The following is a 25882-nucleotide window of genomic DNA, read 5'->3' as shown; positions in this document are numbered from 1 at the left end:
TCACCCCTGTTTTGTATGTTGAGGAAAAGAAAAGAGTCAGTCGTGCTGAGGGGTAGGGCTGGTGGTGTTCTCCCTCAGATATTAACCCCGTTTCCCGGAGTTCTGCTAATGCCCCTGCGCTGCCAGGTGTGTTCCCGGTGCACTGCCTGAAATAGGCGCACCGCTCTCGGCCTGCCAGGTGCACACTTTCGCCAAAGTATGTCGAATTGGATCGGTTCTTCTTTCTTCAAAAAACCGTTCGTAGTTTCAACTCCACCATTTCCCAAACGGTTATGGAGTAGCTGTAGCCTTGCCGCTCGAGCCCCTGGAACGGGCAGCTGGGTCTCGGCCGTCAAATTTTTTGCGGAATCTCGGTGAGACGGTTTTGACTCTTTCACAACTCACCGGGGCCTTGACTTATGATGGGTGTCCACGGGCAGGATTATAGAACAGCTGCGAGGACTGCTCTTGTTCGAAGGCTCCGTTTGGTCTTCTGTTTAGACCGCAGTCCAGGCAAAAGCACTATCTGCAGTAGAGGAATTAGAAATTATGGGGTATGATCTCAGTTGTGATTTGTTATATGTAATGGATGGTTATAATGAATTGCAAGGAAGTACATATAGTCACTGGATTCTGATGATATAAAATATCATGTCACTAAAATTCCTCCAGCTTGTCATTTTTGACTAATTGATATTTTTTCCTTGAAACGCACAGTTGCCTCCCCTGACCTTTAATTAACAAAGTATGCAGATCTTCAGCTGAGTTGAAAAGATATTAGAGTTTATGGAAACTTTCTCATCGCTGTCAGTCATTGTTCAGAAAGACTTCAGCCAGTGCTCCATTCTCAGGGTGCTCTTGGAACTGGCCTTACTGGGTGTTCTAAAATTACAGCTTACATTAGCAAGGAAAACGATGTGTTTTGATTATCAGGTTGATTCCCTAAGGACCAATGCAGAAGAAACAGCATTATTTGCTTTCTTTATGTTCACATTTCAAATATGAATTTTTGAATGTGGATAAGCTGGTAGCACATATATCAAAACAAATGTCATTAATTTGTTGATTCAAGAGTATGCTAGGGGATCATCGTCTTTTCTATTACCTACAATAACCTTTTTGCTCTTGTGCATTATGGCTCCTGGATGGATTAAAATTATCGTGAGCATCTATTTAAAAATTGATTTATTAAGGATTTTTAAATACTCTATAACAATCAACATATTGTACTAAGAAAATTGCTTTTTTTGGATTGGGCCAAGGAAGCTTCTGCAGCCTCATTTTTCTGTGTCTACAAACACTTATGTGTTGAAAGTGCGGGTTCCAACTCTTGCCTCATGTTCTGAGGGAAGTAGAGCACTTTGCTCTCCGGTTTCCCCACGTGTACATGTTGTGTATCGAAATATAGGCCATTCATTCACTTATTTATTCGTCTGTGTCATCTTTCTAGACTCTAGCCACTGTGTTATAACCTTGTTCTTCCTCCAGCTCCATTATTTGTAAATTATTTAATGTCTGTCTCCTCTATTTGATTGTAAGTTTCTTGACCATCATCGTCGTCATCAAGCCCCTTGAGGGCAGGGCTCGTGTCTTTTGATTCTGTTTTTAGTCTTCTATGGGCTTAATACAGTGCTCTGTTCATATTAGGCCCCAGAAAATACCATTGCTTGATTAATTGATTGGAATACAGTCCCCTAGAAGAGTTGATTTGGATTCCTGCCCACAGACATAAAGCCATAATTCTCTAGATTAGGTCAGATTTTTTTTTTCCTTAATGGTATTTGTTAAGTGCTTACTGTGTGCCATGAACTGTATTAAGTGCTGGGGTAGATACAGCTACTCGGATTGGACACAATCCCTGTCCTACATGGGGCTCACAGTCTTAATCCCCCTTTTACAGATGAGGGAACTGAGGCCCAGAGAAGTTAAGTGACTTGCCCAGAGTCACACAGCAGACAAGCATCAGAACTGGGTTCAGAACCCAGGTCCTTCTGACTCCCAGGCCTGTCCTCTAGATCCACTGGGCCACTCTGCTTCCAGATCCTGTGGTTGGTTGATTTTAGGATGCCTGGGTTGGGGGATCAGGTTCAAGTAGCTGGGCAACTAAAGCTTAGATGTGAGAAGCTTTTTTAGTGCCTTCCCTCCTCACATCCACCAAACGAGCACACTTCCCCACTTCAAAGCCCTACTGAAAGCTCACTTCCTCCGGGATGTCTTCCCAGATAGAGCCTCTCTTTTCCTCTGCTCCTCCTTCCCTCCCCATTGCCCCTACTCCCTCCCTCTGCTCTACCCCCGCCCCACCACACTTGTGTATATATGTACATATTATTCTATTTATTTTATGTCTGCTGTGTCATCTTGGGCAAGTCACTTGACTTCTCTGTGCCTGCTTCCTCATCTGTAGACTGGGAATTGATATTGTGAGTCCCAAGCGGGACAGGGACTGTGTCCAACCTGATTTGCTTGTATCCTTCCCAGTGCTTAGTACAGTGCCTGGTACATAGTAAGCACTTAACAAATACAATAATAATAATAACAATAATGAACCTCCCCCATCAAGGGCACCTCAACATGAACCCTCTCATTCCCCAACACAGTAGCTCAACCTTGATATTTGTGTGCTTAGGACCTTAAGTAAATCAAGGAGGAGGTCATAACCTTTTTTTTTTTATGAAGCCCAGTCTCTATTTTTTGTTACTTTGTTTTTGAATTTCATGGAAATCCATGAACATTTAATATTATTTTAATGATCCACTAAATAGCTAAATTTTTGAAGTTATTTGGGTTGAAGAAGACTTTTAATTTTGATATTTACTGTTTAAACTTGATTAAAATCCCAGTGGCTAGGTGCTATTCAGATCATATACATTACCTGGTCCTAAGGAATTTTCATTCCAAGGGGTCAAGAGACACAGACTCTACTTTAACATTCACATTCCATTTAAATATATATCGATTTCCTTTTAAGTTTAGTTTTTGTTTATTTTTCTTTAAATCTATCAAGCAATCACATCATGGGGCCAAACGGAAAGTGGGGACCACGGGAAGGGCAATTACTCAGTATGAGAGGACCCGCAGGTTCAGGCTTTTGTGCTTGGCTGAGGAATCAATGGGGTGAAGCTGCCATCTGTGGGATTATGACTTAATGCTTCTAAATCGGAATCTCTCGTAGGCATAATGATAGTCACACGAAGGAGTCTGTTCAGGAAAGGGTAGAGAGGTGGCTTGCCCGTTTTGGGGGCTAGAGTGGCTAGAAAGGAGTCTCCCCGTCATCCGTCAGGGACCTGGTGCTAAATCTCGGGGACCTTTTTGAGGAGTTTGGGATTTGGGTCTCCTCCTTTCTTTCCTCCAGGTCTCTTTCTCTTCCCCTCCGCCTCTTTATGTAACCTTTTTGACCATGTCTTTGTATTCTTGTTTTCTACCACTATACTATGCTTACTCTTCCTTGGTCTTCAATTAGTCAGTCAGAGCACAGTACCAAGTGCTTGGGGGAGTACAGTATAACTGAGTTGGTAGACACGCTCCCTGCCCACAGGGAGCTTACAGTCCAGAGGGGGATATATTCATTCATTCATTGTCATATTAAGTGCTTACTGGGGGCAGAACACTATAATTAACTAATGTTGGTATTTGTTTAGCATCTACTATGTGCCAAGCACTGTTCTCAGCGCTGGGGTAGATATAAGGTAATTAGGTTGTCCCACGTGGGGCTCACCAGTCTTCATCCCCATTTTACGGATGAGGTAACTGAGGCACAGAGAAGTGAAGTGACTGCCCCAAGGTCAAACAGCTGACAAGTGGCAGAGCCCGGCTTAGAATCCACGACCTCTGACTCCCAAGCCTGGGCTATTTCCATTAAGCCATACTGTGCTTGGGAAACACTAATATAAATATATTACAGAGATGTACATAAATGCTGTGACGTTGAGGGAGGGCTGAATAAAGGGTGCAAATCCAAGGGCAAGAGAGACAGAAGGGAGTGGGAGAAGAGGAAACGAGGGCTTAGGAAGCCCTTTTTGGAGGAGATGTGCTTTTAATAAGGCCTTGAAGGTTTGGCTCTGAAGTTCTGGCTTTGAAGCTCTCTCTTGAGTCCACCCCAGGCCCAAATGTGGAGTTTGGCGGGAGGAATTAGGATGCGCTACACTATGTATAGTCTAGATTTCTCCTCCAGTTTGGTGATAAGATAAATATAGTGAACATATTAATATACTCATATTAAAATGTGCACCTATGCACACACATAATTGTGTGCACACATGTCTGTCTCCCCTTCTAGAATGTAAGCGTGTTGTGGGCAGGGAATGTGTTTGTGTTGTGCTCTCCCAAGTACTTAGTACAGTGCTCTGGATACAATAAGTGCTCAATAAATATAACTGACTGACTGTCATGCATAAGTCTATACAGGCATATCCCATGATTCACTGTATTGTGAATGGTGATATCACGAGGTACGTTTTCCCATAGACTTACATGAAATTAGGTAGGTTCTGCTCCAGAACCACTGGGCCAGAGAAATGGCTACTTGAGGGAAGAAGGTTGTTTGGGGCGGCCCCTGGCACGTCTAGGGTCAGTAAGGGGGTGGACAGATGAAAAGGGAGAGGTCCCAGTTAGGGGTACAGGAGTGGAGCAGGAAAAATGCTGGGAGCAAGAGAGATTGGGTTAGGGGAGGAAGGGCTCAGGAAGGAACTGACTGGCCTGCAAGTGACTGAATGGGAAGTCAGGGGTAGGGTCAGCAGACAGGCTGGAGTCTACCCTGGGTTGCCCTCGTTTTCATCTGGTAACAGCGTGGTATACTTCTCTACATGCATACGCACATGTAAGAAGTTGTGCTATAACATGGAGAAATCTCTTTATAAGAACCATGACTCAATGCGAGTTGATGGATGAAGGAAGGATTAGATAGCTTGACGAGACCACCTTGACCCATATTTTCCAAGCAGTTCCTTATGATTAATCAGTGGTTAATAATTAATAATTCCTGAGCACTTAGTGGGTGCAGAGCAGTGTGCTAAGCACATGGGAGAGATAGACATTAAAACAAATTACAGATATGTACAGAAGTGCTGGTGGTTTAGGTTGGGATGACTATAAGGGGCTTAAAGGATATAGAGCCAGTTGTTGGGCAGGGATTGTCTCTGTTGCCGAATTGTACATTCCAAGTGCTTAGTACCGTGCTCTGCACATAGTAAGTGCTCAATAAATATGATTGAATGAATAGATCCAAATACATAGAACAGGGAAGGGAAAGAGAGTAGGGGAGAAGAGGGCTTAGTTTGGGAAGTCCTCTTGGAGTTGTGATTTAATTAAGGCTTCAAAAGTGGGGAGAGTGGTGGGTGGCCTGTTGTTTATGAAGAGGGAGGGAGGGAGTTCCAGGACAGAGGCTGGATGTGGGCAAGGGGATGGCGGTGAGATAGACGAGATTGAGCTTCATTGAATATGTTGGCGATAGAGGAGCGAAGTGTGTGGGCTGGGTTGTAGTAGGAAACCAGCGGGGCATGATAGGATGGGGAGAACTGATTGAGTGTTTAAAAGCCAATAGTAAGGAACTTCTGTTTGATACAGAGATGGATGGACAACCACAAGAGGTTCTCCAAGAGTGGGGAGGCATGAACTGAATGTTTTTCAGAAGTGCGATCCGGACAGCGGAGCGAAGAAAGGACTAGAATAGGGAGAGGCAGGAGACGGAGGTGAGAGAGGAAGCGGATGCAGAGGTTAGGCCTGAGTTGGTGCTTAAATAGTAGTTGGATTTGGTCCTTAGTCACAATCCTAGTTCTGTCAGGTGAACAATTCCTCCTTGTCCCTTTCCCTGATTCTTTCTCCTTCACTGACTCCTGGTGTTTTCCTCTTTCCTAGTCTTCCCTGCCATCTTCCATTATTGCCAAATTCTCCCCTGCCTCTCATATCCTAACTTCCTTTTCCCTTTCCTCCTGCTTTTCATCTAACTCATGCATGTGCCCACCTACATTTTTTCTGAGCCCCACCTTCCATATTTTTCATTGTCCATCTGGGGAGTTGGAGGTAGGATTTAAGACTGGTATGGAATGAGAGCAGGAAGGTGGAGTGACTTTTAAGTTCCACGGGATAGTTTGGAAGAAGTCAATGGAGTCGTGAAAAGAATATAATAAAACGGGGCTGAGAGCAGGTATGCTTGATAAGAGCAAAGTGGGTTGGATTGAAAAAGGGAAAACGAGCAGTGGGTCCAGGGGTGCATGATCAGTATTTTGTAGTTGGATGAGGGGTTCAATATGATGCAAAGAGACACAGAAACTAGTGGAGGCTTTTGAGCAGGGTGACCCTAGTCAGAATCCTGACAGGAAGATCATTTTTGTAGTAGAGTTTGGGAGTGGATGGAGGGAAGAAGGCAGAGGTGTATACACTGTCATTTCCCCTACGTGTAATTTATTTCGGTGTCTGTCTCCCTCTCTAGACTGTAAGCTCCATGTGGGCAGGTGCATGTCTACCAATACTAATGTATTATACTTTCCCAACTGCTTAGTACAACACTCTGTACACAGTAAGCACTTATTAAATACCATAGAGGGAGGAAAGTTCCTCTTTGAAAACACAGGTGCATTCTGTTGCTTCCCCCTATCTGTAGTTTATCTGACTCCCCCCAGCACCCTGAGGGCAAGAAACCGTTCCTCTAGTTCTCTCCCAAATGCTTAGTACAGTACTCTGCACACAGTACAGTGTTCTGTACAAAGCGTATGCCACTGACCGATTGAAAGCTTGAGAGGAGATTTGAATAGGTGGGAGGTTGGGAACCTGAGATTTAATCTGTCTGTCAGTTGTATATATTGAGAGTTTACTGGGTGCAGAGCACTGTACTAAGCACGTGGGAGAGTGTAGTATAACAGAGTTGGTAGACGTGTTCCCTGCCGGGTACTAATTGAAATGGAGACTGGATTTATAGGCGTATAGAAAGAAACACCAGTAATTGTAATAGTAGTAGTTGAGGTATTCAGAAGACTAACCTTGTTTTCCTGCTGAATATATAGTCTTCCTTTGTTTTATAACTACTTCCTGTAGGTAATTTCGTAGTTTCAGAAGAGAAAGATGTTTTATGCAAAAGTGAAATCAATTATATGAAGGTGCATAGTTAAACTAATAATTGTGCTTTCTGTTGTCACCTTTACACTATGAAAAGCAACAGTTTGTGCCTCTTTTTTGATTCAGTTCAGAGGTTCCTAATTTAATTTAAACTCAGGATTATAGGAAGCAAATAGTCCAGTCAACTGTAAACTCCTTGAAGGCAGGCATTCTGTGTACTAATTCTCTTGCACTCTCTCAAGGTGGTGGGCAATAGATGTTATTGATTGACTTGAGTTTTACTGCTGCTTGTCGTTGATGAAATACATAGGTTACCAGTAAGATAAAGTAGTTTGATTCTGTTGTATCAACTTGCTTGGAAGAGTTCAGTCTGGTGGGTGAAAGAGTATAACAACCGACAGAGTATAACAGTGTTCTTAATTAGTCAAAGAGCCAGATATTTTAATTTTTGATTAATTACAAGTCAAAGTAAGATATGTGAGACATTTCCCATGCGGCTCTGTCAAGTTAAATTTCACCTCAGAAGTCAACAGTAGCTTTTGCCTTAAAGGAAAGATCAAATGAGTTTCTCTGGATTTAAATAAGGAAAGAGATGTGTTTCCATGGAAAAAATCAAAAATTAAAATGAAAACTTCATTCGCACATTATTGTCATTGAACGAATTGTAGCATTTAAGATATTTTTACCTTAGTTATAGTGGTGTTGGAAAAATTATCATATAAAAACGATTGAAGATCGACAAGAAACTCATTCTTTAGAATTATAGTTGTCAACCCTGCAAATCATTTGTCAACTTGAAGAATGTTGCCAGTTAGTTTTGTTGTGAAGTAGTAAAAAACATTCTGTTTTGGAAAGTTACACATCATGCATGCTTATTTTGCCAGGTGATAATTAAATGAATAATCGTGATTTGGATGAAATTGTCATTTAACAGATCTAGAGTTTAATTTTGATTACATGTTAAGGGACACTTCAGAAACTGAGAGGTATCTTAATGTGTTTTGAACAGATATTAGTCAGAACTGCTAAATCAGGTTTTAAAACTAGGGAGTGTATTGATGTAATTATTTTTTCAGGTTGTAGAAAACAAAAATGCTACTCTATGCCCTACTTTTAATTCATAATTTTATAATCATTTATATTAAAGTTTTCATTGATCACATACCTTGAGACTTTATTGAAAGTTGGCGAAAAACAATTTTCTGCACTGGCTAAGTAGGACTACTAAAAGGTCAGAAAACAAAAATTAAAGGTCTGAGGGCAAAAATGGGAATGATTTGTTCTTCCAGCCCTGATGTCCAAATTGTTACTCAATTTTCAGAATGGTATATACATAACAGTCCCCTTAGAAGCTTAGTTTAGCTCAAAGCTCAACTTAAAGATCCAATGAAGAATGTTTAGAATTGTAGCATTTAAGATATTTTTACCTTAGTTATAGTGGTGTTGGAAAAATTATCATATAAAAACGATTGAAGATCGACAAGAAACTCATTCTTTAGAATTAATTATCTAGAATTGCCGGCCTCTTATCACAGACCATTTAAGTATCAATGTGTGTGTTAGCAATAAAACAGCATAAATCCAAAAAAAGTCTTAAAAGGTGGCAAAGTTTTTTATGATTTGGCATTGGGCACTCCAAAGTTTCTTGGTCATGTTGCCTTACTTGGAGGATGAAGTGCAAAGAGCATGAATGTGGTCATGCAATTGTAACAAGTTCATAGTGTATACTTAATTCAGAACTTTTCAATGAACTTTCTTGGAATTGAAATTTTTCATTGTCGTATTTATTGAGCACTTACTGAGTGCAGAGCACTGTACGAGCACTTCCTTTGAGTTAGGCCTTTGGCTTCATGGCGTGAATCAATTTTTGAGGTTTTTTTTACATTGGTTACTTTAAAATATGCTCTTTTTGAATTTTAATAATTACTTGCTAGACTAAATTTATTATTTAGCCTGCCAATGCTAGGGAAATGAAGAACTGTGGTTTTCTTTGCTTAGTAGGCTTGGAATCAAACTCACTAGAAATAGATACAATGAAATTCAGAAGTTGTTCCCACCTGAAAATGTTCCCATAGTTTGTCTTTATAGTTTAAGATTCTGTTTGCATAGCTATAATAGTCCTTTTCTCTCCAAAGAAGTTTTCCTTGTTTAGCAAATCATTAAAGGGCTACTACCTAGCACTCAGGACTGTTACTTTGTTCTTAGACTGTGAGCCCCATGTGGGACAAGGACTGTGTCCAACCTAAATATCTTGTGTTCACCTCAGCACTTAGAACAGTAAGTGCTTAACAAGTAGCATAACTAATAATTAAGGGCTAGTCATGGACCCATTAAAGGTGTACTTTTGGGGTTTTCCCTTTTACCTCTTTCCTTGTTAGATTGTAAATTGCATTTAGTCACAGTAATAGTATTTTTAAGGCCTTACTCCTCTGTGCAGAGCACTTTACTACGTACTGGGAAGGAATATGCCAATGAGAATTAGACATGGTTTCCCGTCCCTCAGAAGTTTGATATAAACTTACATTGTGCCTTGAGTTTTAACAAGTTTAATTCTGCCGTATTTTGAAGCACAGGTAAAATCAGGCCCATGACACCGTGAGTGATAAAGTTTTGTAATGAAGAACACAGTAATGATTTGTGTGTGTTTATTTCATCCTTGCCTCAGAAAAGCCCACGGAGCTGGGTGTTTTCTCTTTGGAAATTGGAGAAATGAGCTCAATATTTAAATTTTACTTCTAAGTAAGTGGGAAGCACATATATGAGCCAAAATAAGTCCTTTAGCTTTTGTTTTTGTTGGGAGTTGGGGCTTTTCAATTTACAATGAAGAAAGCAGTGATAGTAATTTAGGGCCTTGATCTAAAAAAAAGTGCTCAAAGTCAATTCTTTTCTCAATCCTGGAGAAGAAATGGTAATGGTAGGATTGAAATTCTAAGTGAGTTTTTCAGAGTAGGAAAAATGCATTATCCTTTCTGGAATCCTCAGGTGGACTTGACCGTCAGACATGCATTTAGAATCTTAATAGAGATTCACTTTTCTCCAACTCTTCAGAAGAATTAAATTTTGATGAAGCATGTTAATTGCATATGATATAATGTGAATATGTTAATCAAGTTAATTAATTTGTGATTCAGGCCAGGAAGGCCAGCCACTTTATTATTCCTGCAGCTAACTATAGATTTAAACTCTTTACTGATAAAACTCATAATTTATTTTAAAGAGGACATGCTATTTATTTGAAACTTAGTAACTAAAGGGAGTATGAGAAATGCTTGGAAAGGTAGTCAGTCTTAGGTATTTCCTATCTGGTGGTGATAAAGAGGGCAGATGATTTAAGTGAGGGTAATGGGGTGAGGGAAACAGTAGTAGAGAGTATGGCGAGGGAAGCATATTCCCAACGTTTTCTCTTTCACATATATTTTTAAATTGTCGTTGAAAATTGGCCAAAAAACATTTTTAAAGTGAAAAATTAGAGGCTCTGAGAACTTAGCCCTTTATTCTAGAAGAATCTATTATTTGATGTTTCATCCTACTCCATTTTTAAGTGTTTTTTTTTTTGGGTGATGGCAAAAGAATACCTCTGTCAAGGATCCCTGTGGGCTTGTGAGATTAACATTTTGGCATTGGGGAGACACCATTTATTTTACTATTTTGGGGGTTCATTCTTGAATTTTCCTCTGCCAAAATTGCCTTACCCTCTCTGCTGTTTTCAGAAACCAGGTAATTGTGAAAAATTTCCTATTGTGATTATGGGGAAGGAAAAGCACTTTAAGCATCATAGTAGATATATAGAAATCTGTTCTTTGAATGGGATGGATTGCCTCTTGCCATCAGACTCAAGATAACCGTTCAACAGTTAAATAGGGATGGATTATATTTTTATTACCAATGAAATAGTGAAATTTTTTTTTATTGTATAGGATTTGCAATGCTTGGAGTTGTTGAGTAGAACCTTGCTGTACCATATAACAGATTGAGAATTATTGCTAGTGCAGACATTGTTTAAATGAATAAGTGAGTTCATGAGGAGGGCAATTATAAGAAAAGTATATTTTTGAGAAGAGAAATATTTGTATATTAAGGTTTAGGTTAGCAGTGTGTGAAGAAATACCTCCCTTAAAAAGGATGTTAATTTGAGGCTACATCCAGAAAAAAAGATTGGTTAGTAAAATATGAAAATATTTAGAGTGCACAGAACACAGTTTAGATGTGGAAACCATCTCAAACTCAGTTTTAAGAAACCCACACTGTGCAAAATTTCTTCCTCAGTACCCCCAGAGCTCTGAACTGAAAAATTAAATGAATTTAGGGCTGTTGCTACTGTGGAAATTCATTAGAATGTAGGTTAGTAAAGATCTCAGCGAAGGTTCCATGAAAAAAAATTTTCACCTTATTCTATCAAAAGCATTTAAGTTGGCATTATCCTTGACTCCCCACTCGCACTCCCCTCCCTTCTCGCTTGCGCGCATATTCAGCCATTCACCTTCTGTTGGTTCTTTCTTCACATTCCATCCAGGATGCTGCAGAGGTTGCCCAAGTTCTTTTCAGATCCCTCCTCCTCGCAGACCTCCCTGCCCCTAACCTTTTCCCGCTCCAGTCCATACTTCTGTCTGCTGCCCAGATCATTTCCCCAATACATCGCTTTGTGCAGGTTTCCCCACTCTTCAAAATTCTCCATTGGTTGCCCATTCCATTCAGCATTAGGCAGAAATTTCTGACCATTGGTCTTACAGTGCTTAATCAGTGCTGTTCCCCATACTTAGCCTCCCTTCTCTCCCGCTATGACCTAGCCTGTGTTGTGCTCCTTTCCAATCAGCCTACTCTTTCTTATGTCTCACTGTTGATCTCAACCCCCTTCTACCTTGAATCCTCTTTACTTTTAGCAGTCCCCTGCCCTTCCCATCTTCAAGGCTTTCTGAAGTCACTTCTTCAGAAAACCTTCCCTGTTGGAATTCTCACCCAGAGGAGCCTAGTGGAAAGAGCACGGGCCTGGGGGGGTCAGAGAACCTGTATTTTCATCCCAAACCGGCCACTTGCTTGTTGTGAGAACCTTGGACAGGTCACTCAGCTTCTGACTCAGTTTCCTCAACTGTAAAATGGGGATGCAATTCCTGTTCTCTCCACTACTTAAACTGTAAGCCCCATGTGGCCCAGGGACTGTGTCCAACCTAACGTGTATCTACCCCGGCCCGTGGAAGCAGTGCTTTGCCACATAATTAGCGCTTAGCAAATACCATAGTAATAGTCGTGTCTATTGCCACTTGACCACTTCCATGACACCTAAACACTTGGGTACTTATCTCTTCCCTCCGCTCCTTCCCGGTAAACTTATGTTCGTATCCGTATACTCTATTGCTTCCCCCTACCTGTTGTCTACTTTAGTGTCTGTCTCTGTCCCGCCTCATTTGTAAGATTCTTGCCTGCTCTGTGACCTTGGGCCAGTCATTTATCTTCTCTGTGCTTCAGTTTCCTCATCTGTAAAATGGGGATTCAATACCCGTTCTCCCTCATATGAAGACCGTGAGCCCCTTTTAGGACAGGGACTGTATCCAAAATGATTATCTTGTATCTCCCTATTGCTTAGTGTAGTGCTAGGCTCAGAGTAAGCAGTTGAAAGATACCACAATGATAATTATATTTGAGGGCAGGTATCATCGGCTAACTGTATTGAATTCTCCCAAATGCTTAGCACAGTACGCTACACAGAGTAGGTGCTCAGTAAGTACTATTGATTGACTTTCAAATTTGTCCTCACACACTTAATTGCTTGACCTAGAAAGATAATGCTAGAGAATCCTCATGAGGATATTGGTGGGTGGTGTTATCCTGAATTCCGCTGTTTATTCTCCTTTAATGCCAAGTTGTATATTTGTATCGTAATATTTAATTCTCCTTTAAGCTTTTAGGGAGTTGAGGAATCATATATGCAATTTGCATTGTTCCTTGATTGTTTTGTCGGGTCAGTTTTTCTTTGGGTTTCTGCGTGGACACTTGAAATGGATTGTTTAGATATAGTTGATGTGATTAAGAAAGATGACAATAGCTCTGGTCCTGATTGGTTACATTTTAGAAGAGGTTGAATGTAGCTCCCCTAAGAACTTTGATACCCCACCCCCACAGCACTTCTGAGCACTTCTGAATGCTGTGTTGCTTCCTCTACCTATACTTTATTTTAATGTCTGACTCCCCTGATAGGATATAAGCTCCTCCATAGCAGGGATCCTATATGCAAACTTTATTGTACTGTACTGAGAAGTAATGTGGCCTAGCGGAAGGACCAAGGGCCTGGGAGTCAGGGAACCTGAGTTCTAATCCCAGCTCTGACACTTGTCTGCTGTGTGACCTTGGGCAAGTCACTTAATTTTTCTGTGATTCAGTTCCCTCCTCTGCAAAATGGGGATCCAGTATCTGTTCTTCCTCCTATTTAGACCGTGAGTCCCATGAAGGACCTCATTATCTTGTTTCTCCCCAGCACTTAATACAGTACTTGACACATAGTAACCACTTAACAAATAGTTATTATTATTACCATCTCAGTGCTTAGTACAGCGCTCAGCACAGAGTAAACCCTCAATAAGTGCCGTTGTTTGATCGATGAAAATTTAGATATTTGGTATTATCGATATTCTTTTGAATATCTACTGTCATTTAGGAACTGTCATTAAATCACTCATAATTCCAAACCATTTCACGTTATGTAGGATTTAGCCCAACATTTTTCCCATTAAGACAGAGAACTTATGGAAGCTATATTAGGCACTTCGAATGATTGCTATATGCAGTCAACTGATAGATTTGCACAAATACAAGTAAGCATTATCAGGCAATTTTATCTAAGGCAAATTCATTTGTTCAGTTGTATTGAGTGCTTACTGTGTGCAGAGCACTGTACTAAGTGCTTGGGAGAGTATATTACAATAGACAATCACATTTTCTGCCCACAAACGAGTTTACAGTCTAGAGGAGGGGGAGACAGACATCAATACAAATAAATAAAATGAAAGAAAATTACAGGCATGTGCATAAGTGGTGTGGGACTGGGAGAGGGGATGAGCAAAGGGAGTAAGTCAGGGTGACACAGAAGGGAGTGAGAGGTGAGGAAAAGTGGGGCTTTAGTTTGGGAAGACCTTTTGAAGAAGATGTGCCTTCAGTAAGGCTCTGAAGCGGGGGAGAGTAATTGTCTGTTGGATTTGAGGAGGGAAGGCATTCCAGGACAGAGGCGGGATGTGGGCTAGGGATCAGCAGCGCCCTAGGCTAGTTGGAGGCACAGTGAGAAGGTTAGCGCTGCAAGAGCGAAGTGTGCGGTCTGGGTTGTAGAGGGAGAGAAGTGAGGTAGGCGGGGGCAAGATGGGTGGAGTGCTTTAAAGCCAATGGTGAGGAGTTTTTGTTTGATGAGAGGGGATGGGCAACTACCAGAGTTTTTTGAGGAGCTGGTTGATATGTCCTGAACATTTTTATAGAAAACTGATCAGGGCAGCAGAGTGAAGTATGAACTGGAATGGGGAGAGACAGGAGACAGGGAGATCAGCAAGGAGGCTGATAGAATAATCCAGATGGGGTAGGATAAGTGATTGTATTAACATGGTGGTAGTTTGGATGGAGAGGAAAGGGTGGATTTTAGCGATGTTGGGAAGATGGGACTGACAGGATTTGATGATGGATTGAATATGTGGGTTGAATGACAGAGAGGAGTCAAGGATAATGCCAAGGTTACAGGATGGTGAGACAGAAAGAATAGAGGTACCGCCTACAGTGATGGGAAAGTCAGGGAGAGGACAGGGTTTGGGTGGGAAGATGAGGAGCTCTGGTTTGGACATGTTAAGTTTGAGGTGACAGGAGGGCATTCAAGTAGAGATATCTTGAAGGCAGGAGGAGAGGTGAGCCTGGAAAGGAGGAGGAGGAGATGTAGATTTGGGTAGTATCTGCATAGAGGTGGTAGTTGAAGCCATGGGAGCAAATGAGTTCTCCAAGGGAGTGGGTGTAGATGGAGAATAGGAGGAGACCCAGAACTGAACCTTGAATTATCCTTAATAATTTGCCTATGTGGTACCTTCCCTGTGATAAACCAAAATGAGAAGAGTAGATAATACAAACCTTTGTATATTGTCGTCCAAAGCCGTGTCGCGTTTACTGAAATTTTGAAGATAACGTCTGTGATTGTCATTCATATGAATGCATAGAAAAAGTAATCAGTGCTTAAATTTTGAGTCTGTGGTGCTTCTGTCTCTTCTTCTGACTACTCTGTGCTCTCTTTTTTTCTAGATGATCACGGGAACAGCAATGGCAGTCATGTAAAAATCTTTTTACCGAAAAAGCTGCTTGAATGTCTACCAAAATGTTCAAGTTTACCAAAAGAGAGGCACCGCTGGAACACTAATGAGGTAGATAAGTCATCATCTGGGGGGTTCTTTGTTAATCGGTCCCATTGTGGTCCTTTAGTTGTCAAAATATTAGTCTGAATTTTATTGACCAAAAAGACTCTACCTGGAAGTCATCAGAAGCTAATGTGTTTCTGAGTGTATCTCTTAAAGTCATGCTATGAGCCTTGAGTTGGCTAGATAGAATGTGCACGCTGACTAACATAGCATGAGTCTATATTGTTTGTGTTTTCTTGAGTTTTGTTGTCTCAGAGGGGTAGTTAAACTCTGCATGCATCTGATTTAAACATTAGTTCTTGCTGTTGTCATGAATTAATGAAGATACTTTGCTGTAATACAAAACAATACAGTGCTTGACAATGTAACATTACAATTAAAAATGGGTAATAATAGACTTATCAGCAAAACAGTACTTAATCCTCTCTGGCAAAGAAATTTCCATTGGAGAATTAACTGATTTTACTTCCCCAAAGAAATTATTAAGAACCAAGGATGCAGTGGTACAAGTCTTTGATATTTGTATGAGGAGTGATTAGAGGCCTATTTTGGGGGGAAGACAGTGTTCCTTTTCAGGGGACTGTTGGCTTGTATTCCTTAATGCCGGGGTTGTGTACAACCCACGAAATCGTGTTTCATCTTTGAAATCATGGTATTTTTTAGGGATGGGTCTTTTTACCAGTGAATTTGTATTCTAATAGTGGAAGATGCCCATATGCAGCAACTTTCAAAACTCTGGATTCATCTAGCTGGAAGCACAATGTCATTAAAGTTATTTAGGATGCTTAATTTTTTATTTTGTTTTGTTGGGCCCTAGATGATCAGTAATATAAGGGGGCAAAACAAAACTTTAGTTGCTTTTCAGTGAGGTTGTGATGTCTTGGGAAAGTAAGAATTTTTGGACTTTTTCCTAAGAAGGCCACACTCCCACTTTGCCAGCTAGGAAAACTTTGACCTCAGTAACTTGGGTGAAAAATGGTCCACTTCCTGTTGCTTACCTAGATCTAAGACTCTATTGTACAGTTCAGAGCTGCTTTTGCCTCCCAGGGACTGGGCTTAAAGTTATATTCTTTGGAGGTATGATAAGAAATTATGTAATTTTTTTTGTCTCAAAATAGAATTAAAAGTTCTCACTTTTATGAAACTGCTTATTTAATGCATGTCTTACTAATCAATTATTTGTAATTTACTGTAAACATTTTACATGTAAAAATATATTACTAAGTATTCAGAATAGGTACTTCAAGACAAAAAAAAAGTTTCAGAAGCCCCCCAGTCAGTGTAGCTTCCACCAGTCTGGTTAGCAGAGTGGCCAAAAGAATTAAAACAAGTTTCTTCTGGTCATTGAATCTGGAACCATGATAGGGCAAATCGCTTGTAGCTTATTTTTAGGTATGCCATTTGAGTGTATTTTAATGCCATTTTTTGTTCCCTGAGATTAGTGGAATTGATTTTATTAATTGATATACATTTGAAGAGAAATACTCAAACAAAGAATTACTTAGATGACGCTCAAAATAATTAAATGACTTCCTAGCAGAAGCGTATGCCCTTGTGTGAAATTTAATGAGAAATCTGGAAGGATACTGTATTTTAAAGCAGTTATGTTTAACAGTGAATTATGCTCTCTGGAAATTGAGTGATTCCCTTCAGTCAGCTCAATGACAATAGCACTGATGATAGGAGTGAGGAAATTCCTCTTAGTTACTGGTCCTTGTTCCCCTGGGAGACTAAGGACAGTTGCTTGTTCTTATCATTTAATGGTGATCGTGGCAATTTGCCTGTAATTTTTTACTAGGCTCTTTAGTTGGAAGGGAAAAAAAGGAAACAGGCTTTGCCTCAGAGCATCAAGCAGATCCAGCAAAACAGAATTTGTCATTGACATTGAATTTTGGGAGCAACACATTTTCTTGTCAATCCCTAACTGCATGTAGGAATTTGTACATGAAATAACTTTAAGAATTTGAGGACAGCACACGTGTGCAAGTCAAATAATAGATCTTTTTGGAGACCAGAACTTTAATTTCTCCTGTAAATGACATGGACTATTTTCTTAACTTTCTCAGAGTTGTAGGTTCAGCCCTAAACAATGTCAAAAAAAGAATATTTCAATAGAAGAGTAATATGTAGCTTTTAGAATAAATCCATTCTGGATCCTGGACATGGGAGCCTTTTCTTAGCCATACACACGTATTGTCATTTCAGGAGTTCAGTAGGTATAAAAAGCTGGCCAAACATCTAAATTCCCTTTTGAAGAGTTGGTTAACTTGTTTTGTTTAAATGTATTCACTGAGTTTTGCTTCTCAACATAATGGACTTTAGGAGGTTTTGGATTGTGTGATATATATCCCTTTTATGTACATATGCACATCATTTAGACTGTGAGCCCATCTTTGGTCAGGGATTGTCTCTATCTGTTGCCGAATTGTACATTCCAAGCGCTTAATACAGTGCTCTGCACATAGTAAGCGCTCAAGAAATACTATTGAATGAATGAATGTACATATTTGAATTTATGTATTTATTCATTTTAATGTCCGTCTGCCCCTCTAGACTGTAAGCTCGTTGTGGGCAGGGAATGTGACTGTTATATTGTACTGTCCCAAGCACATAGTACAGTGCTTTGCACACAGTAAGCGCTCAATAAATACGATTGAATGAATGAATGTAAGTAGTTTTAATGTTGTATAGAAAGACCAGTTACTAAGATGGTTGATTTTTATATAAATTTATGCATTGCTCCTTATTAATTCAACAGACGTTTTCAAAGAACTCAGGGTCCTAGGTACCACTCAATGTTAGGCTTAATTTTTATTTCTAGTTTAAGAAAGAAAAACATATTGACTGCCTCTATGGAGTGCATTAGTTAAAGAGCTAACTGTATTTCATAATCCGTTTGGTATTCACATCTTCATTAGATGAACTATTACAGGATTTCACATTTTTAAGTGAACATTTTTGAGGCCCAAAGCCTGAAATAATTATGCTAATGCCAGTTTCTGATTGAACAAATTACTATTTCATAATTAGACATATTAGGAGCTCATGTATGTGGTCCAGACTGAGATTCTTTTTGTTTAGTCATTAATTAGCTTTCACTATTTGACTTTAAAAATGTACCACATTCCCCAATCTCCATATCTAGATTTAAAATGACGTACATACAGTATATGGCACTATTTCAAGGCAAAACTAATGCAGCAGTCTGAGTCTGACATTTTTTTTTCTCTAAATAAGCTCAACTCACTTTTGTGAGCTACTATTTTAAAACATGTATGTCCTTTCTCTTGGGTTTGTTTTCTGTCTCCTATAGCGTCTCTTAAGCTAGCCAAACCAGTATTGCATCTCCTTTTTTTCTCTAGTTCACGTGGATCAAAACTAGGAGTGCAAAGCAAGGTACTACTGGAGGTGGTTTGAAGTATTTTCTCTAGAAAATCTAGTGGTAAAGTGGTAATATTAGAGTGTGGATATCCGCATAATAAAGAGACTTCAGAGATTCATAGAGAAGTGTTCAAATAAGGTGATTTTCAGAGGGAGTGGAGAGAATTATCTTGGAAAGTGATTACTTAAAGAGAGATTTTACTTTTCTGAAAATAACACATCATAGTAAAAGAAATAGGACATTCAAAAGATGTTTTTAAAAGGTTTTTAATGCTTGATTTCAGTCCTATTATATGGCTTTAACCCCAAAACCCCCTCTTTAAATTGATTTTTATAGCGTATTATGTGGGGAGGGACAACAGTATTTTTGGACTGTTAGGATTTTTGGAAACCCTGGAGCTGTTAAGATCATAAAATACCTTTAGTGTTTGGCTGAACTACTCAAAGATACTATATACACTAGTGTTTGAGGGAAATGGAAGTTGGATTTAATTTGATTCCTTACTGGAGCACAAGGTATGTGGTGGAAGTACCTTCTGTGATGATCTTACTGTACCTCTGAGACACATATCTTGCCAACTTATATGATAATTGCATTGCTGTTGGCCATGGAGGCTGCTTGCTTTTGGGCAGTGATATGGAGCTCAGACCACCCATCAGACTGTTGCAAGCAGAAATTGCGAGGAAGGGTAGAGGAGCTTATTGTTTTTCTCTGTGGCTCCTGGAGCCAAATTGGGATGAGAGGACAGTAATTTAAATTTTAGTTTCCATTTATTTGTGTTGGTTTTGTTATCAATCAGTAGAGAAGCAGCGTGGCTTACTGGAAAGAGCCCGGGCTTGGGAGTCGGAGGTCTCATCTGGAAAATGGGGATTAACTGTGAGCCTCACGTGGGACAGCCTGATTACCCTGTAACTATCCCAGCGCTTAGAACAGTGCTCTGCACATAGTAAGCGCATAACAAATACCAACATTATTTTTATTATTATTATTGCGCACACATATATTCTGTACAGAGCAGTGTACTAAGTGCTTGCACGTTGTGTGTGTATATATTGTTTAGTATTGTATACTGTGTAGTATTCATTCAGCTGTATTTATTGAGCACTGACTGTGTGCAGAACACTCTACTGTGCACTGTATGAGAGGCAGCTTGGCTTAGTGGAAACAGCACGGGCTTGGGAGTCAGAGGATGTGGGTTCTAATCTGGGCTCCTCCACTTGTCTGCTGTGTGACCTTGAACAAGCTACTTAACTTCTCCGTGCCTCAACCTGATTACCTTGTATCTGCCTGATGCTTAGAACTCTGCTTGGCACATAGTAAGCGCTTAATAAACATCATCATCATTATTACTAATCGCTTGGGAAAGTACAGTATAACAAACTAGACATTCCATTTCTACAACGAGCTCACAGACAAGAAGGGGAGACAGACATACCCACAATGTAGTTGTCATTCATTCAGTTGTATTTATTAAGTGCTCACTGTGTACAGAGCACTGTAGTAAGCGCATGGAAAAATACAATACAGCAATAAAGAGTGACAATGCCTCACCTCCATGAGCTCACAGTCTGAGGGGACGAGGGGGAGACAGACATCAATACAAATAAACAGACATCAATATAAATAAATAAAATTATAGGTATATGTGCTGTGGGACAGGGAAGAGGCAGAAGAAAAAAGGAGGAAGTCAGGGCTACGCAGAAGAGAGAGGGAGATGAGGAAGAGTGGGGCTTAGTCCGGGAAGGCCTCTCGGAGGAGATGTGCCTTCAGTAAGACTTTGAAGTGGGGGAGAGTAATTGGCTGATCTGAGGAAGGCGGGCGTTCCACGCCAGAAGTAGGACGTGGTCCAGGGGTCGGCAGCGAGACAGGCGAGATGGAGGCACAGTGAAAAATTTAGCACCAGAGGAGTGAAGTGTGTGGCCCTGTTTGTAGATGGAGAGAAGCAAGGTGAGGTAGGAGGGGGCAAGGTGATGGAGTGTTTTAAAGCCAATGGTGAGGAGTTTTTTTTTGATAGGGAGGTGGATACGCAACCACTGGAGATTGTCTTCATACTAGAAGATGACACCACTGATGGTGAAGTTAATAATAATCAGAATACTAGTGGTATTTGTTAAGCACTTACTATGTGCCAAGCACTGTTCTAAGCGGCGGAGTAGATGCAAGCTTATCAGGTTGGAGTCATCTCTAGATTGCAAGCTTGTTGTGGGCAGGGAGCGTGTCTGCCAACTCTGTCATATTGTCCTTTTCCGAGAGCTTAGTACAGTGCTCTGTGCACAGTAAGCACCTCATTGATTACCACTGGTTGATTGATTGAAGTGTGGCTGAAGAGGCCACACGGACTGCGGGGATCCACAGTCCTGGCATCATTGAGTACAGAATTGGTTTGTCCCTTATTATTGTGTTGCAGTGCCCAATAGAGCACCTGGCATCGTTTGCTCTTTTGCCGTCTTGCCTCTCTTTCGGTGTGAAGCATCCGCTCAAGGAGAACCTACTCCCTTCTCGGTGGCCTTGCACCCGGCTGGTCTGCCCTCAGCAACTAACCTGTAGTTTTCAGGCTCCGTTTTACCCCATCCTTAAAATACTTCCGCTGTCCTCCTTGCTTTCAGTTTCCTAATTTCAGCTCTCCATACAGCCGCTCTTTGGGTAGCTTTAAGTTGCTCATTCTTTTCACTTGTCCCACTCAATGCAGCTGTACTAAGGCAAATGTAGCCTCGATGTTGGGAGAGTGATTAAATTAGCCTCGATGTTGGGAGAGTGATTAAATCCAGAGCGTCATTGTTTGTCATCTTGTCTTGCCATTTGGTATTGAATTTACAGGTAGGGAGAAGCAATATAAAATATAAAGATAAGTATATAAGCGTCACAGTGTGGTGTTGAGCGTACCCAAGTGCGTAGGTGACACACAAGCACTGAAGTAGCAGTAGAATGGGGGATAGAGTGGGGAGATAAGATTTTAATCAGGGAAGGCTTTGCGTTCCAGGAATCTTGATAAAATTGGTTGAAAAATAAGGCAGAAATTTATCTTAAGTTTTGTGAATTAAGAAACTCAGGACAGTCATCTGCTAAGCCGCTAATCTGGAAGCGTGTTACGAGCCGGGAATTCGTTTATTGTTATATCGTATTCTCCCAAGCACTTAGTACAGTGCCGTGCACACAGTAAGTGCTCAAATACGATTGACTAAAATAAGGAAAACGGGGGAACGCTGCCTTTGGGTTTGTGAGAAAGGGTTCATTAAAATAACTTTGAAAATCAGGGCCTGAGCCAGTGAAATGTAAGTCAGAGTACAGTCATTTCCTACACTTGTCATAGCTTTGAACTATTATGGCATCAGTAGGACTGCATGTTACTTGTGGGTGTAGGTGTTTTAAAGTTGATTTTATTTTGGTTTTGATACATAAGATTTAGACTCCTCATGAATATTCACATTATTTTTGGTTAATTTTGTATTAGCATATGACAATTTATATTTTGAAAATCTAAGAATTTAAAATAGTTATCCTTTAAAACGATTGCCACCGTGAAGTAGGCTTGAAATTTTCCCTTCATTTTTTATAGATGAGAAAACACTAAGACCTAAGAAGGTTAAGTAACTTGGAATTGAACAGTGAGTCAGTGACACAAGTTGAAGTCAAATTCAGAACTTGTTTAGACCTCTCAGCTGTGCTGCCTTTCTGGGGAAAAGATCATTGTTTTTTTTATAAACATGGGATCGATCACACGATCCTTCCGTGTTACGGCATTTCTTGTTTTTGGCTGGGTTTCCTGGCCATTAAAGAACCCCAGTTTTGGCAATGACAAGAGGCCACTGGTGCCCAGCTCTCTCTTCATTTACTGTTTCTCCCAGTCCTTTTTTTTTTTATAGGTACCGTCCTCTTTTCTACATCCCTCCTCACATCCAGCTGTCTCATTGTCCCTCTCCCTTACCAGTGGTCATCTTGCCTCCGCGCACCTGCCTTGATACCCCACTCCCCGATCTACTGGATGTCAACCCACCTTTTTTTTTTTTTGCCCTCCATAGGTACTTATTAGTACAGTGGTTTGCCCACAGTGAGCGTTCAGTAAATATTGTTGTTTGATTCCATGAAAGGGAAGGGTCTGGGGAAAAGAGAAAGCTGGCTAAGATTTTTGATATTTGGGCGAAATTCCTGGTGACTTCTGGGGCTTGATCTTTGGGAGGGAGGTTCCTTTCTCCTCCTCTTTCCACCTCCATTCCGGCCTTCATCCGTGGCAGGCAGCTCATGCCACTTTTGCCCAGTAGCAGGGTCGCAGCCTCAGCTGAAATCCCTCGAAACAGTCTGCATTTAGAATGACTGCCCTGCTAGCCTTGTTCTGGTGGTGCCCCTGGGCAAGTAGTCCATGGCAACTCAAGGCAGGGAGCCTCCGCAACAGGATTTAGCTAGTATGTGCGTCTTGGCTCCTCAGGCCCCTTATCACTAGCATCTCTAGTGGTGATAATAGTATCTGACCGCCAACTGGGAGCATTGTACAGAACTGAACACCTGGGAAAGCACAACAGAAGTCAAAGTCGCTTTCCCCAACCGGCAACAACAACAACAATAGAAATTGTGCAGTTTGTGATGCGCTTACTCCGTGCCAAACACTGTACCGAGCAACGGTGTAGATACAAGTTGATCAGGTCAGAATCACAGTCCCCTGTCCCACATGGGGCTCACAGTTTAAATAGGAGAGAGAACAGGCATTAAATTCCCATTTTACTGAAGAAGAAACGGAGGAACAGAGCAGTTAAGTGACATGCCCAAGGTCACACAGCAGACATGCAGTGGAGCTAGAGTAGAACCTAGGTCCTCTGACTCCCAGGCCTGTACTTCTTCGGGAGGCCACCATGCTTAGAGAAGCAGCGTGGCTCAGTTGAAAGAGCCCGGGCTTGGGAGTCAGAGGTCATGGGTTCGAATCGCGGCTCTGCCACTTGTCAACTGTGTGACTGTGGGCAAGTCACTTAACTTCTCTGTGTCTGTTACCTCATCTGTAAAATGGGGATTAAGACCGTGAGCCTGTGTGGGACAACCTGATTAGCCTGTATACCCCAGAGCTTAGAACAGTGCTCTGCACATAGCAAGCATTTAACAAATACCAACATCATCATCATCATCATCATTAGGAGGAGCTTATGCTCCAGTGGGGAAGTCTGACAGAAATATTTAAAAATGGGATAATCAGAATAAAGAATTGACTGAACAGTTGATAGTACATTTTATTTGCAGGTGCTGAGGAAGGATATAAATAAATATATAAGTGCTAGAGGTGGCTGGTGGGTTGATATTTTTAAAAAAACATATCCAAATCCTGAAAAAAAAAGTCCTGGATTTACAGTTTTGTGTGTCTGGCTCCCTCATTTAATTGTAAGCTCCTTGAGAGCAAGGGATCATATCTTCTACCTCCATCGAACTCTCCCAAGCAGTTAGTAAAGTGCCCTGCACTTATAGGTGTTCAGTTTGTGCTACTGATTAACTGTGTCCATTGCTTTGCCTGTTAAGCAATTTTGTTCATTTCTGAATTATCTTTAGTTTCCTCTCCCTCTTTAACTCTGGGTACTATTTCCAAAGCTTTTCCCTGTGTATGTGTGTGTGCGCGCGCGTGTGAGTACATATGTATCGCCTTTCCTCTTCTCCCACTCCCTTCTGCGTCACCCTGACTTACTCCCTCTGTTCTTCTCCGCTCCCGGCCCCACAGCACTGACGTACATATCTATAATTCATTTTTTTATATTAATGCCTGTCTCCCCCGCTCTAGACTGTAAGCTCGTTGTGGGCAAGGAGTATGTCTGTTTATTGTGGTAGTGAACTCTCCCAAGTGCTTAGTACAGTGATCTGCACAAAGTAAGTCTCAGTAAATACTATTGAATGAATAAATGTATATGTGTACGTATATGGGTATACATGTGGATGTATGCATGCATATATGTGTGTACATGTGTGTATAGAGAAGCAGCATGGCTTAGTGGAAGAGCCTGGTCTGGGAGTCAGAAGGTCCTGGGTTCTAATCTCGGATCCACCATTTGTCCCCTGTGTGACTTTGTGCAAGTCACTTCACTTCTCTGTGCCTCAATTCCCTCATCTGTAAAATGGGGGTTAAGACTGTGAGCCCCACATGGGACAACCCGATAACCTTGTATCTACCCCAGTACTTAGAACAGTGCTTGGCACAAAGTAAATGCTTGATAAAAACCATCATTATTATTACACACACACACATACCCACACACATACCCACACACACCCATATATTTTGTCATTGGTTTCATGAAGTGACCCGAAGAATTATTATAATATGAACTCTGATCATAATCAATAATCTGATCAATCAGCCAAATGTTAATGTATATGCTTATTGTTATATTGCACTCTCCCAAGTGCTTAATACAGTGCTCTGCACACAGTAAGCGCTCAGTAAATATGATTGAATGAATGATTCGGTCGAATTTATTGAGTGCTTATTGTGTACAGAGAGCACTGTATTAAGCAGTTAGGGGAGTATAGCACAACAGTTATTAGGCACATTCGCTGCTCACATTGAGCTCACAGTTTAGGGCGAGATTTATTGATATAAATAATTAAATTCCGGATTTGTGCAGAAGTGCTGTGGGGCTGAGGGAGGGGCAAATAATGGGAGCAAATCAGGGTGGCACAGAAGGCAGTGGGAAAAGAGGAAATGAGGACTTAGTTGGGAAGGCCTCTTAGAGGAGATGGGCCTTCAGTAAGGCTTTGAAGGTGGGGAGCGTAATTGTCTGTTAGTTGTGCCACCCGATCTTTTTCATGACCCAGAGTTGCACCTCACTCCCTTTTTGAATAACTTTATATTCTCCTGTGAGTTGAATTTGGTCATTGTGAGAGTCAGTCAGATTATAACCTCCAGGCCTCTGAGTTTGCAACTGACTCTGGCTTTCCCTCGGATACATAGCCGTAACCTTGGCATTGTCTTCCACTCATCCGTCTCATTCTACCTTCGTATTCAGTCCGGCACCAAATCTCGTTGGGTCGACTGTCACATCATCTCCAGAATCTGCCCCTTCCTCTCCGTCCAAACGGTTAACGCGCTGATCCAAGCACTTATCCTATCCCGCCCTGCCTTAATGTTACC

At 41.0% G+C, this 25882-nt stretch overlaps 1 protein-coding gene across 7 annotated transcripts in view; it reads left to right on the top strand.

Annotated features, from left to right (window-relative positions):
* CAMTA1 (calmodulin binding transcription activator 1) overlaps nucleotides 1-25882 on the top strand; it is a 1175303-nt gene that overhangs the window by 19667 nt on the left and 1129754 nt on the right. For all 7 annotated transcript variants that reach the window (XM_039912082.1, XM_029064835.2, XM_039912081.1 and 4 more), the window contains exon 2: nucleotides 15289-15407. In XM_039912082.1, coding sequence (XP_039768016.1) covers nucleotides 15289-15407 — 119 coding nt within the window. The remainder of the gene's footprint in view (nucleotides 1-15288; nucleotides 15408-25882) is intronic.

The sequence above is a fragment of the Ornithorhynchus anatinus genome, chromosome 5 (assembly GCF_004115215.2).
Source record: "Ornithorhynchus anatinus isolate Pmale09 chromosome 5, mOrnAna1.pri.v4, whole genome shotgun sequence".
Lineage (NCBI taxonomy): Eukaryota > Metazoa > Chordata > Mammalia > Monotremata > Ornithorhynchidae > Ornithorhynchus > Ornithorhynchus anatinus.
The sequence above is the reverse complement of the archived record's forward strand: the minus strand, read 5'-3'. Positions and strand labels throughout refer to the sequence as shown.